This window comes from Cebus imitator, unplaced genomic scaffold (genome assembly GCF_001604975.1).
Source record: "Cebus imitator isolate Cc_AM_T3 unplaced genomic scaffold, Cebus_imitator-1.0 Scaffold294, whole genome shotgun sequence".
NCBI classification, from domain to species: Eukaryota; Metazoa; Chordata; class Mammalia; order Primates; family Cebidae; genus Cebus; species Cebus imitator.
This window is the reverse complement of record NW_016107609.1, coordinates 231,247-245,618: the sequence shown is the minus strand read 5'-3', so window position 1 is coordinate 245,618 and position 14,372 is coordinate 231,247. Positions and strand designations below refer to the sequence as shown.

Here is a 14,372-nt window from a genome sequence, read left to right as displayed (position 1 = left end):
AGAAAGAAAGAAAGAAAGAAAGAAAGAAAGAAAGAAAGAAAGAAAGAAAGAAAGAAAGAAAGAAAGAAAGAAAGAAAGAAAGAAAGAAAGAAAGAGAACATAAATTCTAAGTCCAAAGGTTTTGTTTCCAATGGAGTCACTAAGCTTCATTCTTCCAAAAACACTGATAATTGTTAATCCGGGGAGTAAAAGAAAAGCAAAACAAAACATCCACAACACACTCAATTCTGTACCATTATCCTGTCTCTGAAAATAATGACAAAGATCATGGGCATGAGCCTAGAACCCTCCCTCCACCTGTCTCCTTATTGAGACAGCCTCGTACCATTCTTTTTGTGGGGAGAGCCGAGGAGAGAAGCATCTCTAAAAAAGTAAAAGCGATTATACCCAGAGTAAGTAAGACTCAAAAGTCTAGATTTTACTCCATGCACAATAGGATACTCAGATTTGCAATTCCTCCTCATGTTCTGTGCCTGCCCAAGTGTGGGGTAATTCAGTTATATCCACTGCTTTCGTCAGTACACAGTTACATAATTTTATTTAAATATAGCATGAGAAACCAGGCTGCCCATCACAAAATTCACATAGCAAAAACATACCTTTATAACTGTTAGAAGGAACAAAGGCTACGATTCTCCAAAGGTTAAAAGAGAATTTATCATTGTCAAGAGACCACTTAAACCAGAACTAAAAAAACTCTTTACTCATGTGAATTACAAGAAATGATTAAAAGCCACTATATGCTAGGCTCTGTGCCAGGGGCTACAATATAAATGAACCTTGGTGCCTACTCACAAGATGTTTACAATCAATTAGGGGAAATAAAGAGTAAATACATTTTAAGTTGTACAATGTTCTAGGATTTAAATTGTGTGTCCACAGTGCAAAGAGAGTGGATAGAGTCATCCAGATAGAGGGTCAGGAAATCTTCTTCAGACAGAAGATGGCCTTTGCCATGAGGGCCATCCAACAGGCAGATGGTGTGGGACAGGCACTCAGGCAGAAGCAAGAATGGGGGCAAAGACACAGTGGCAGAGATTTGGCTGGCTAGCTGTTGCCTACCATCATTTATATAAACAAAGGCTATTGTGGCAGTGGGGGGATGGAAAGAGGGAAAGGGGACTTGGCAGCAAGAGATAAAACCACAGAGATAGGCTGTGGACCAGGTGTGGTCCCTGAAGCACTCTGAACTCTGTTCAGAAAGATCATCCTGGCAACTCGCGTAGAAGATGGGTCTGAAGGTTCCAGACATTAGCAAGCAGGCCATTAAGATTATATTGTGACAGTATAGAGGAATGAATTGGAGGGAATAAGAATGCTTAAGAAGTTGGAATAGAGTGTGATGTCTACATGGGTCTGAGCTTACCCACCCAGATCTCACTGCCCACTGCATAAGTCCTCCTAGACAGACGTCCCACATGCATGTAAGAGTCTGGATGGTCCAAATGCCTGCCCCTCACAGACCTGCACTATCTAATGATACCACTGTCTACCTCTCACTCAAGCCAGGAACCTCCCACTTCCTTAGAGAAGATCAAGTTGATTTTAGTTCCAAAGTAACTCATTCAAACTGCTCCACTCCATTGCCACTTCCACTTCTCTAGTTCAAGATACCTTCATTTCTCTATAATTTCTCACATTCTATTTTTGCCTGTAGTCTTGATTCTCACATTGGTTTTCTACTGGGACAGTGCTTTGTCTAAACTTAATTCTTATCTTTATTTAAAACACTTCAGAAATTCTTCACTGCCTTTAAGTCCAACAGAGCTCTTCATATGGCTTAAGACATCCCTACTGAACTAGCACATTTACCTCACAAGCCACGCCCCATTTGCCAGTCCCTGCCTTGGCCATCCTATACTATGTGGTTCCCTGAACAAAGCACGCACCTTATACCTTTGATCTCATGGTTCCCTCCACATGAGGGAGTACTCCCCATCTCTTCCCTTCACCTTATTAGTACTATTCAACAGCTCTGAGTCTAGATACCACTTCCTCCAGGAGCTTTCCTGAAATGACCCCCACATCTGTGTTAGTGACCTCCCTCTGTGTTCCAAGCATGATCCTCCTCAATCAAGACACATGCCAAGTGACTTGAAAACTGCCTGGTATTTGTCTGTTTATCCTCCCCCCCCAACCACCCCTACTTTCCATCTCTAGACAGTGAACTCCTCAATGTCAGCACCGATGTTCAACTCGTTTTCTTTTAGGAATCCCCACCCTTTAGCTCATGGCTGGGCATTTGATGGTTACTCAGGAAATGTGCAGCCTGAGGGACTGATACAAGCAAAGGTCCACAGACAGAGTCCTGGGGGTCCTGTGCATTTGATGGGCCGGCAATGGGGAAACCTGCCAGAGAGACTAAGAGCAATAGTCAACAATAGAGCCAAGATGGATCACTGGCTGCTGGGTAAGAGAAGACTGGTGGCTGGAGAGTGTCAGGTGTCAAGGGCAAGGTCAATGAGATGAAGGATGAGGAGATTGCTCTGCATTTGGCAAGACAGCTTCCAGAAAGCCATGGAGAGAAGTCTTAGTGCAGGATGCTGAAAAGTGAGTGGCAGGTAAGTTAAACACAGGGCAAAAAAACAATTCAGGAACATATGGCTAGAAAGTGGGTGAGGGACCATGATACCTGGGAGTGACAAGGGCAAAGAGGGAATATTTGTGCATACGTGTGTGTGCGTGTGTGTGTGTGTGTGTGTGTGTGTGTGTGTATTACAATGTTTTAAAATTTCAATTATAAATCTGACTGGCAAAGAGAGTGAATAGTGAGGCTATATTCAGGTACAGAATAAGCATTTATCAGATGAAAGATATAAATAATAAAGGAAAAACTGAATTCATCGAGAAGATACACATCCTCAAAAAAGCAGGTTTTTATCAAAATGTAAACTGAAAAGATTGAGACCATCCTTATAATTCAGAAAAGACCACTGAGCTCATGAATCAAAATTTAATTAGCTGTCCAGATCACCTTTTTCACTACCTACAGCACTATTGTACTATCATAGAGATATCTCTTTTCTCAGTCACCCTAAAATTTCCTTGCAGAGATCTTCAGACTTTATATATGCTCCACTAACCCCACACATTCACATAAATAGCCTTAGCTTTCTATCTAGTAAATGCCCCAAAGTCAAATGGGACACAGAAAAAATTAGGGAAAGGACACTTTTGAGAAACCAATAGTCACGTGAGATACAGGAAAGTCTAACCAAAGAAGAAAAGTGCATGCGGACCAAAAAGCCAAACTTTTCTTTACAAATAGGTTTTTTCTTTTAAGTCCTTATCAAATACAAAGTTCTGTCAGGCTGCCATGGTATTAATTTCACTTACAATGTTTAAAGAACACATTGAGGAAAACAGGCTTAAAACATTAAATTACTTTTCATGAGACATATGCTTCTTAAGCAATTAACAATACATTCAGCATCAATAAGCTCTAATTTTAGAAACACTCATTCATGAACATTAATCAGTTAATGATAAATTAAATTTCTACTTAGCTTCTACTTTTCATGCTCAACTCTCCAAGGTTATACTACATGGTATCTCAAAAATATTAATTTACTTACTACAAAAGCAGATTACATTCTTAGAAACCATCTGTGCAACAAATACACTCAGATATAAGTCAAATCAAAGTTTTATGGAAAAACAATTTTCTTATGTGGGACTGTACCTGACCGAGCACCTGATCCCAAACCTTTCAGAGAAATGACCATAAAATCCTCTATATAAACAGATTACAAATAGTATTTTAGAATAGGTCAAAGCTTCCCAAACTGCATATATATAGAACAATACGCAAATTTAAAATATATTGCCTACAGAGAACTCAGTGATCTGGCATGGCCTTATTCAAGGAGGTCACTGCTGGATGGTACAGTTTTTCACCGTGCAGACTGTCCCATGGTTATAGATTTTAACCCAGTAGCACTTCACTAGGCATGGTGACAATCGAAGAAACATGCCCACACATTTCCAAATGCTATCTAGGGGAATAAACACTGTCCCAACTAAGAACTGTCGTCTCTCTGGTTTACAGAGGAAACCTGAGCCCAGACCAAAGGAACTGCCCAATTGACATCACTAGATATTGATAGTGCCAGGTCTCTAGGGAGCCAGTGCCACAGAGAATCCAAGAGAGAATGTGAGATGAATGAACATGCTCTTACCATATTTTAAGTTCAGCCTTACTCTTCCTGCTTTAGGTGACTTGTTCATCAACTACTTTCTAAGCTTACATCTAGTCATCATTTTAACCATGCAACAATTCCCCTGCCTCATTTATTTATATCCTTCCCTGATCTTAATCTTAGATCTACTTCATCCCAACTGAGTCTGAGTTCTTCTCCCTGAGGACAGCGGAGAGGTGTCAGTACAAATCCAGGACTCCAACCGAGCAGCCCTGATAGATAAGCCTTCTCCACCACTGCCACATTAGGCTCCCATTCATTAAAACTCGGCCTCCTACATGCGAGCACTGCCCAGTCAGCAGGCATCATCTTCCATTTCACAGAGAAAATAGAGTCCCCCACATCCTTCTCCTCGACCCACAAATTAATCTACCTTTGTGACTTGAATTTGACTAGTGTGATGTGAAATGGGAGAAGGCATTTATCTGCCTTCCCTATCTCCCCCATTTTTCTCTGTGTTTCTGTTTATACTATTGTACCTCTAGCATCAGACTGAACAGCAGTCATGCAGGTTTTTGGTAGGTAGTTCATTTCTATTCCTCGTTATTTAAGAGTTTTTGTCATAATTCAATATTGGACTATATGAAATGTTTTCCAAGTATCTATTGTATTTTTAAGGTCACCACATAGAAAAAAAAATTGAAAGTTAAAATCCCCATTTCAGTCCCCTAATTGATTTCACTTAATTCTGATTTTTTTTTTTTCAGTTTGTTAAGAAAGTCAAAAAATACAGGGGTCACTTATCTAAAGGTAATCCCTCCATATCTGTGAGTTTGAAATTAACATTGACTAGGAAACACACAATATGTGAAAAGGGCCTTTATGCTTACCCGGATGTAGGCATCTTGGTGGTGCTTGGCAAAGTACAGCATGTTGTCCAGAGCCAACATCCCAGGTGGAGTCTGTGTGAAGTCCATGGCAGGGTTGACATGATTCTGTGAGTAAAACAAAATGCATGATATGGTGAATTCTTCAGCAGATTTTATCAACCACCAGAGATCCGATTTCTCTCTTCAAAAGTGAAGTACTACAAGGCAAGCTCCAAACAATCAAACATGATGACATTTTCTCTCTCCATGTAAACCTATTGAGGTGGATTGCAGGGACTTCTTTCTAGAGCTCCTCAGAACAGCAAAACCAGATTTTATACCTGGGATTAGGAAACTCAGCTGAAGATCCAAATATAGGACATTGTGAGGAAAAGAAAATGATGCAAAAAATATTTCTGGTGGCTGCATTAAAATGAAACCAACAGCATTTGGGTAGAAAGAGCTGGGATAAAACCACACCTCTGGTATTTAATTGGGAAGCTGACTGCAAGGAAACCATGACCTACCCACACCTTGACTCTGCATCCTCATGTGGGAGGTTAAATACAGCCATATGCACTGATGGGCTTTGTGAACTGTCCAGGATTACATAATCCACAGACCTCTGAGCACAGATACCGGATAAAGTTCAGATATTCACAGGGTTCTGGCATCCACCTCCTCTCAGGAAGTCTGAGAATCTTCTTGTCTGGTCTTTAGGGTTGCCACACACAGCACACAGAACCCCAAAGGTGAAATAATAGTTACAGATATCCAGAACTCAAACACCTCAGCAATATGAAAAACAATCCAATTTAAAAGTGGGGAAAGGACATGAATAGATATTTTTCAAAAGAAGACATACAAATGGCAAGAAGCACATGGAAGAATGCTCAACATCAGTAATCACTGGAGAAATGCAAATTAAAACTACGATGAGATATTATCTCACACCAGTTAGAATGGTTATTAGTAAAAAGACAAAGAATAACAGATGGCAAGAAAGGGGAAAAAAAAGAGAATGCTTATACACTGTTGGAGGGAATGTAAATTAGTACAACCTCTATGGAAAACACTATGGAAATTTCTCAAGAACTAAAAATAGAACTACCATTCAATCCAGCAATTCCATTACTAGGTATCTACCCAAAGGAAAATAAATCATTATACCAAAAAGTCATCTGCACTCTTACGTTTATTGCAGTACTATTTAAAATAGCAAAGATATAGAATCTACCTATGTGTCCACCAATGGATGACTGGATAAAGAAAATGTTATACATATACATAATGGAATATTATTCAGTCATAAAAAGAATAAAATCATGTCTTTTGTAGCAACATGGATGGAACTGAAAGCCATTATTTTCAGTGAAATAACTCAGAAACAGAAAGTCAAATGCCACATATTTTCACATCAAAGTGGGAGCTAAATAATGTGCACACATGGGCATAGAGTGTGGAATGAGAGACAATGTAGACTCAGAAGGCTGGGAGGTGGTGGATGACGAGAAATTGCTTAATGGGCACAATGCACTAAGTAGGTGACGGATACACTAAAAGCCCTGACCTCACTACCATGCAGTATATCCATATAACAAAATTACACTTGTACCCCATAAATCTGCCCAAAGAAAAACTATTTACAAATATGACTAAGAGGAGAAGGCCTGGCTGATCTGAACTCTCTATATACTTGAGATCACCCAGCAAAAACACTACAAGACTCTTACTGATATTAGCAATCTACTCTTCACCATTAATCACTGAAAACAATGACCAAGAACTATCCTGAAAATTCAGATCTGTCAATTTTTCCAAGACGGCAGATAGGAGGCAGGACTAGTTGTAGCTCCTGCTTGAAAGGATACAGCAGCATGTGGAGACTTACGTCATGAACTTCTGCTCCAAGAACTACCACAGGAACATACCAGGATATCCGAGATAATCCACACACCCTTTGAAGGAACTATTTCACCACTGCAGACTGCCTGGGATGCAACCAGCACGCTAAGCAAAAGCACAACCAAGGACCCTCACAGAGTCCACTTCACACCCCCACTAACTCCCACCAAAGCAGGTGCTGGTATCCGTGGCTGCAAGACCTGAGACAGATCACATCACAGGACTCTTTGCAGGCACTCGTCAGTGCCAGCATGGAGCTGGATAGTTCTGTTGAGTGGCTAGACCCAGAAGAGCAAAAACAATCACTACAGTTTGGCCCTTAGGAAGCCACATTCCTAGGAGAAGGAGGAGAATACCACATCAAGGGAGCACCCCGTTAGACAAAAGAATCTGAACAGCAGCCCTCGAGTCCCAGATTTTTCCTCTGACGTAGTCTACCCAAATGAGAGGGAACCAGAAAAACAATTCTGGTAATATGACAAAACAAGGTTATTTAACACCCCAAAAGATCATACCAGCTCACCAGAAATAGATACACATGCCTAAGAGGAGAAGGCCTGGCTGATCTTAACTCTCCATATACTTGAGATCACCCAGCGAAATTCACCAACCAAGTTTCTCTGCCTTCAAGAGACTCACCTAACACATAAGGACTCACGTAAATTTAAGGTAAAGGGGGTAGAAAAAGATATTCCATGCAAATGGACACCAAAAGCAAATAGGAGCAGCTATTCTATGAGACAAAACAAACTTTAAATAAAATAAATTCAAGATAAAATATCTGAATTGCCAGAATAAGAATTCAGAAGGTAGATTATTCTTCTATCAGACAAAACAAACTTTAAATAAAATAAATTCAAAATCAAATATCTGAATTCCCAGAATAAGAATTCGGGAGGTAGGTTATTAAGTTACTGAAGAGAAAGGTGAAGTCCAATTAAAAAAAGTAAAAGACAGTACATAGGATATGAAAGAAAAATTCTTCAGTGAAATGGGTAGCATAAATAAAAAACAATCACAACTTCTGACAACCAAGGACACACTTAGAGAAATGCAAAATTCACTGGAAAGTAACAGCAATAGAATTGAACGAGCAGAAGAAAGAACCTCAATGCTCAAAGACAAGGTTTTTGAATTAACCCAATCTGTCTAAGACAAAGTAAAAAGAATTTAAAAAATGAACAAAGCCTCCTAGAAGTATGGGACTATGTTAAACATCCAAACATAAGAATAATTGGTGTTTCTAAGGAAAAAGAGAAATCTAAAAGTTTGGGAAACACATTTGAGGGAGTAATTGAGGAAAATTTCCCTAGCCTAGCTAGAAATCTAGAAATCCAAATATAAGAAACTCAAAGAACACCTGGGAAATTAATCACAAAACATCATAGCCTAGGCACATGGTCAACAGATTAGTCTAAAGTCAAGACAAAAGAAAATCTAAAGAGCTGTGAGGCAAAAGCATCAGGTAACCTATAAAGGAAAACCTATCAGATTAACAGCAGATTTCTCACCAGAAAACCTACAATCTAGAAGGGATTGTGGTCCTATTTTTAGCCTCCTTCAACAAACCAATTATCAGCAAAGAATTTAATATCCAGTAAAACTAAGCTTCATAAGTGAAGGAAAGATACAGTCTTTTCCAAACAAACAAATGCTGAGAGGATTCACCACTACCAAATCAGCACAACAAGTACTGCTAAAAGGAGCTCTAAATATTGAAATAAATTCTCAAAAAACACCAAAATAGAACCTTCTTAAAGCAGGAATCTCTCAGGACCTTACACCATAAATCTTACAATGCATACATATTGTATATATAACAATAACACAATGAAGAAAAACAAAATATTCAGGCAACAGTAATACAATGAATAGAATAGTACATCACATTTCAATACTAACATTGAATGTAAATGGCCTCAATGCTTCACTTAAAAGATACAGAATGGCAGAATGGATAAGAATTCACCAACCAAGTTTCTGCTACCTTCAAGAGACTCACCTAACACAGAAGGACTCATATAAATTTAAGGTAAAGGGGTAGAAAAAGATATTCCATGCAAATGAACACCAAAAGCAAATAGGAGTAGCTATTCTTCTATCAGAGAAAACAAACTTTAAATCAATAGCTGTTAAAAAAGACAAAGAGGGACATTATATAATGGTAAAAGGACTAGTCTACCAGGAAAATATCACAATACTAAATATATATGCAACTAACACTGGATCTCCCAAATTTATAAAACGATTACTGCTAGACCTAAGAAATGAGATAGACAGCAACACAATAATAGTGGGGGACTATAATACTCCACTGACAGCACCAGAAAGGTCATCAAGACAGAAGTCAACAAAGAAACAATGGACTTACACTATACCCTACAACAAATAGACTTAACAGATATTTACAGAACATTTTACCCAACAACTGCAGAATATACATTCTATTCATCAGCACATGGAACATTCTTTGAGAAAGATCATATGATAGGCCACAAATAGGCAACAAAACAAATCTCACTAAATTTAAGAAAACTGAAAGCATATCAAGTACTCTTTCTGAATAAAGTGGAACAAAATTGGAAATCAACTCCAACAGGAACCCACAAAACCATACTAATACATGGAAATTAAATTACCTGCCCCTGAATGATCACTGGGTCAACAATGAAGTCAAGATGGAAATGAAAATATTATTTGAACTGAATGATAATAGTGGCATAACCTGTCAAAATCTCTGGGATACAGCAAAAATGGTGCTAAAAGGAAAGTTCTTAGGATACAATGCCTACATCAAAAGTCTGAAAGAGCACAAATAGACAATCTAAGTTCACAGTTCATGGAGCTGGAGAAATGAGAACAATCTAAATCCAAACCCAGCGGAAGAAAAGAAATAATGAAGATCAGAGCAGAACTAAATGAAATTGGAACAAACGATAACAAAAAACAAATAAATAAATAAAAAAGATAAACGAAACAAAAAGCTGGTTTTTTGAAAAGAATTCAAATAATTCATTGAAAAGCTGGTTCTTTGAAAAGTATTACAGGCTACTATAAACACCTTTATGCATATAAACTAGAAAACCTAGAAGAGATGGATAAATTCCTGGAAGTTGGTAACACTTCTAGATTAAATCAGGAAGATAAACAATCTCTGAACAGACCAATAACAGGCAACGACATTGAAATGGTAATAAAGAAAATTTCCAACAAGAAAAAGGTCCAGGACCAGACAGATTCACATCTTAATTCTATCAGACATTTAAAGAAGAATTGGTACCAATCTATTGACACTATTCCAAAAGATAAAGAAAGAGAGAATCCTTCCTTGTTCATTCTATGAAGCCAGTATCACGTTAATACCAAAAAACAGGGAAAGACATTACAAAAAATGAAAACTACAGAACAATATCCCTGATGAACACTGATGCAAAAATCCTCAATAAAATACTAGCAAACCAAATCCAACAGCATATCAAAAAGACAATCCACCATGATCAAGTGGCTTTCATACCAGGGATGATGGGATGGTTTAATATATGTAAGACAATAAATATGATACACCACATAAACAAAATGAAAAACAAAAATCATATGATCATTTCAATAGATGCAGAAAAAGCATTTAACAGAATCCATTGCTTTATGATTAAAACTATCAGCAAAATCTGCATAGCCGGAATATACCTTAAGGTAATAAAAGCCATTTATGACAAACTTACAATCAACATCATACCAAATGGGGAAAAGATGAAAGCATTCCCCCTAAGAAGTAGAACAAGACAAGATGCCCACTTTCACCACTATTCAGCATAGTACTGGATGCCCTAGCCAGAGCACTCAGACAAGGGAAAGAAATAATGGGCATCCAATCAGTAAAGAGGAAGTCAAACTGTCACTGTTTGCTGATGATATGATTGTATACCTACAAAATCCTAAAGACTCATCCCAAAAGCTCCTAGAACTGGTAAATGAATTCAGTAAAGTTTGAAGATACAAACTTAATGTACACAAATCAGTAGCTCTGCTATATAGCAACAGCAACCAAGCTGAGAATCAAATCACTCAACCTCTTTCACAATAGCGGCAAAAAAATAAAATACTTAAAAATATACCTAATCAAGGAGGGGAAAGAATTCTGCAAGGAAAACTATAAAACACTGCTGAAAGAAATCATACACAACACAAACAAATGGAAACACATCCCATGCTGATAGATGGGCAGAATCAATATTATGAAAATGACCATACAGCCAAAAACAATCTATAAATTCAATGCAATTCCCATCAAAATGCCACCATTGCTCTCACAGAATTAGAAAAAACAATCCTAAAATTCATATGGAAGCAAAAAAGAGCTCACATAGCCAAAGCAAGACTAAGCAAAAAGAACAAATCTGGAGGTATCACATCAACCAGCTTCCAATTATGCTATAAGGCAACAGTCACCAAAACAGCATGGTACTGGTATGAAAATAGGCACACAGGCCAATGGAACAGAATAGAGAACCCAGAAACAAACCCAAATACTTACAGCTAACTGATCTTTGACAAAGCAAACAAAAAAATAAATGGGAAAAGGACACCCTATTCAACAAATGGTGCTGGGATAATTGGCAAGCCGCATGTAGAAGAATAAACCTGGATCCTCATCTCTCAACTTACACAAAAATCAACTCAAGATGGATCAAATATTTAAATCTAAGATCTGAAACCATAAAGATTCTCAAAGATGACATTGGAAAAAACCTCTAGACATCAGCTTAGGTAAAGACTTCATAACCAAGAACTCAAAAGCAAAGGCCACAAAAACAAAGATAAATAGATGGGGCTTAATTAAACTAAAAAGTTTCTGCACAGAAAAAGAAATAATCAGAAAAGTTAACAGACAACCCACAGAGTGGGAGAAAATCTTCACAATGTATATATCTGACAAAGGTAAAGGTATTCAGAATCAACAAAGAACTCAAACAAATCAGCAAGAAAATAACAATCTCACCAAAAAGTAGGCTAAGGATATTAATATACAATTCTCAGAACATATACAAATGGACAACAAGCGTATGAAAAAGTGCTCAATATCACTAAGGATCAGGATGCAAATCAAAACCACAATGCGATACCACCTCACTCCCATAAGAATGGCTATAATGAATAAATAAAAAATAATAGATGTTGGCATAGATACAGTGAAAAGGGAACACTTTTACACAACTGGTGGAAAGTAAACTAGTACAACCATTATGGAAAACGGTGTGTAGTTTCCTTAAAGAACTGAAAGTAGATCCACTGTTTGATCCAGCAATACCACTACTAGGTATCTACCCAGAGGAAAAGAAGTCATTATATGAAAAAGATAATTGCACATACACATATATGGCAGTACAATTTGCAATGGCAAAAACATAGAACCAGCCCAAATGCACATCAATCAATGAGTGGATAAAGAAAATGTGAAATATACAAATACACACACACGCACACACACACACACGCACACCATGAAATATTACTCAGCCATAAAAAGAAATGAAATAATGGCATTCAGCAACCTGGATAGAATTGGAGACTAAGTAAAGTAATCTAAGTGAAGTAACTCAGGAATGGAAAACCAAACATCATATGTTTTCACTTACGTGGAAGCTAAGGCATAAGAATGACACACTGGACTTTGGGGACTTGAGAGAAAGAATGGGGATTGGTAAGAGATAATAGACTACACATTGGGTACGGTGTATGCTGTTTGGGTGATAGGTACATCAAAATGTCAGAAATAACCACTAAAGAATTTATCCATGTAAACAAACACCACCTCTTTTCCAAAAACCTAATTAAAAAAAAAACTAAAAATTAAAAAATTCAGATCTAAATGGTGATTTATTTAAGGGAAGACAATTTTTTTTTTTCAGGTTAAACGGATGAAAATAAAAGTTAAAGAGGTATGAAAGAAAACCGATTTTGCCTTATGATCCAGATAGTTTGAATGAAATGACATACTTTCATTTTGTCCCTGGATAAACAGCTTGAATCTCTGTTTTTCCAGGACAATTTTGGCTAAAGCCAATTTTTTTCTAATTGTGGTGCTGGAAGGCCTTTCTGTTCACTTGTTCGAGGATCAAACAACCCACACTTTTCTACATTATTCAAGAGAACATCTAAACTGTCCTACCCTGGCTGATCTGAAATTTTGTTTATAAGCTAATAAGCAACATCTGAAACCATGAGAGAGTATTGCTGCCTACTGGCCACAGTTCCACAGTTTCAGCAGCATAGCTGTCCCGAACTATAGGTTGTATAAGTGCAATGATTTGAATATTTTATTTTAGCATTTTATCCTGATTCATTCATTCCAATGTTGGAAAGTTTTTAAAATACCAGAGTACTGCTACTAATAATAAGGATACATTCAAAATAAATATGATTGTAACAAAAATAAAAACCATTCTGCATGTCAAATACAGCATGGCCCAATCTTAATTGGAAATAAATGACCTGAGATTAAGTCTAAAAAGCAACTCGTCATTAAAGATTTTGTAATGCTTTTAGTTACTTAGCAAAGAATAGTAAAACTTCCTCCCCATTACATACAAATTGATTATTTTCACTTTAATACATTGGATTTTCATGAACACAAGTAACACTGAAGAAGTTAACATTTGCTGAGTACATTCTGGGTGTTAGCACTATTTTGTACTTTACATGCATTAAATCTCACACGTGGTAGGTGCCATTCTTATCCTGGTTCTACTGATGAGGAAACTGCTGCTCAGATGAGCTCAGAAGCTTGCCCCAGACCTCACAGCTGGCTGTGGCATCATCACACGCAATGATTTCATTGGACAATACATCTCAACCATCTTTTGTTCCTACTTTTTCCCTTACCACCAGGTTGGAAGTTGAATGCATTTATGTTGGTACTGCTAGCATTTAGACTTTACATAGACTGAGAAAAGTGTATTTAAGAAAAATGTAGGCTAATCAATATTAGCCACTGTGCAGCATGGACCAGCCAACACAGGAAGGGAGCCAAATGTAAATGAGAAACATGTAACATTTAGTTCAGACCTATTTCTAGTGTTGCTCTACGAGTTTCAAAAATAAATACATACATAAAAAAAGGAAATCTAGTGGGAAAAAAATTAGTTTCTTTGAATCTAATTCCAACAATTCCCCAAAGCTATATGTGAGTGAAGCTGATGGGGGAGAAGATGCTGTGGCTCAAGAGTTATCAGTCTTCTTTAAATTTTGCACCCAACATGCCTTTGAAGCCTCCTTTTATCAATCACACCCCTCCGCAGGCATTCATTTGCTGTTTTCAAAAACTCCTTACAGTTAAAAAACAATGTGGCCGGGCGCGGTGGCTCAAGCCTGTAATCCCAGCACTTTGGGAGGCCGAGGCGGGTGGATCACGAGGTCAAGAGATCGAGACCATCCTGGTCAACATGGTGAAACCCCGTCT

General features: G+C 37.7%; 1 protein-coding gene across 8 annotated transcripts in view; it reads right to left on the bottom strand.

Annotated features, from left to right (window-relative positions):
* Positions 1–14,372, bottom strand: part of ELMO1 (engulfment and cell motility 1) — a 457,713-nt gene that overhangs the window by 265,191 nt on the left and 178,150 nt on the right. For 7 of the 8 annotated variants that reach the window (XR_005196005.1, XR_005196006.1, XM_037729109.1 and 4 more), the window contains one exon: positions 5,030–5,134. Coding sequence is in view for 6 of the 8 variants with exons in the window: in XM_037729109.1 (XP_037585037.1) it covers positions 5,030–5,134 (105 nt within the window). In the remaining 2 variants the exon portion in view is untranslated. Of the gene's footprint in view, positions 1–5,029; positions 5,135–9,579; positions 9,586–14,372 lie in introns of those variants that run through there. The other variant, XM_017502236.2, reaches the window with a different exon arrangement.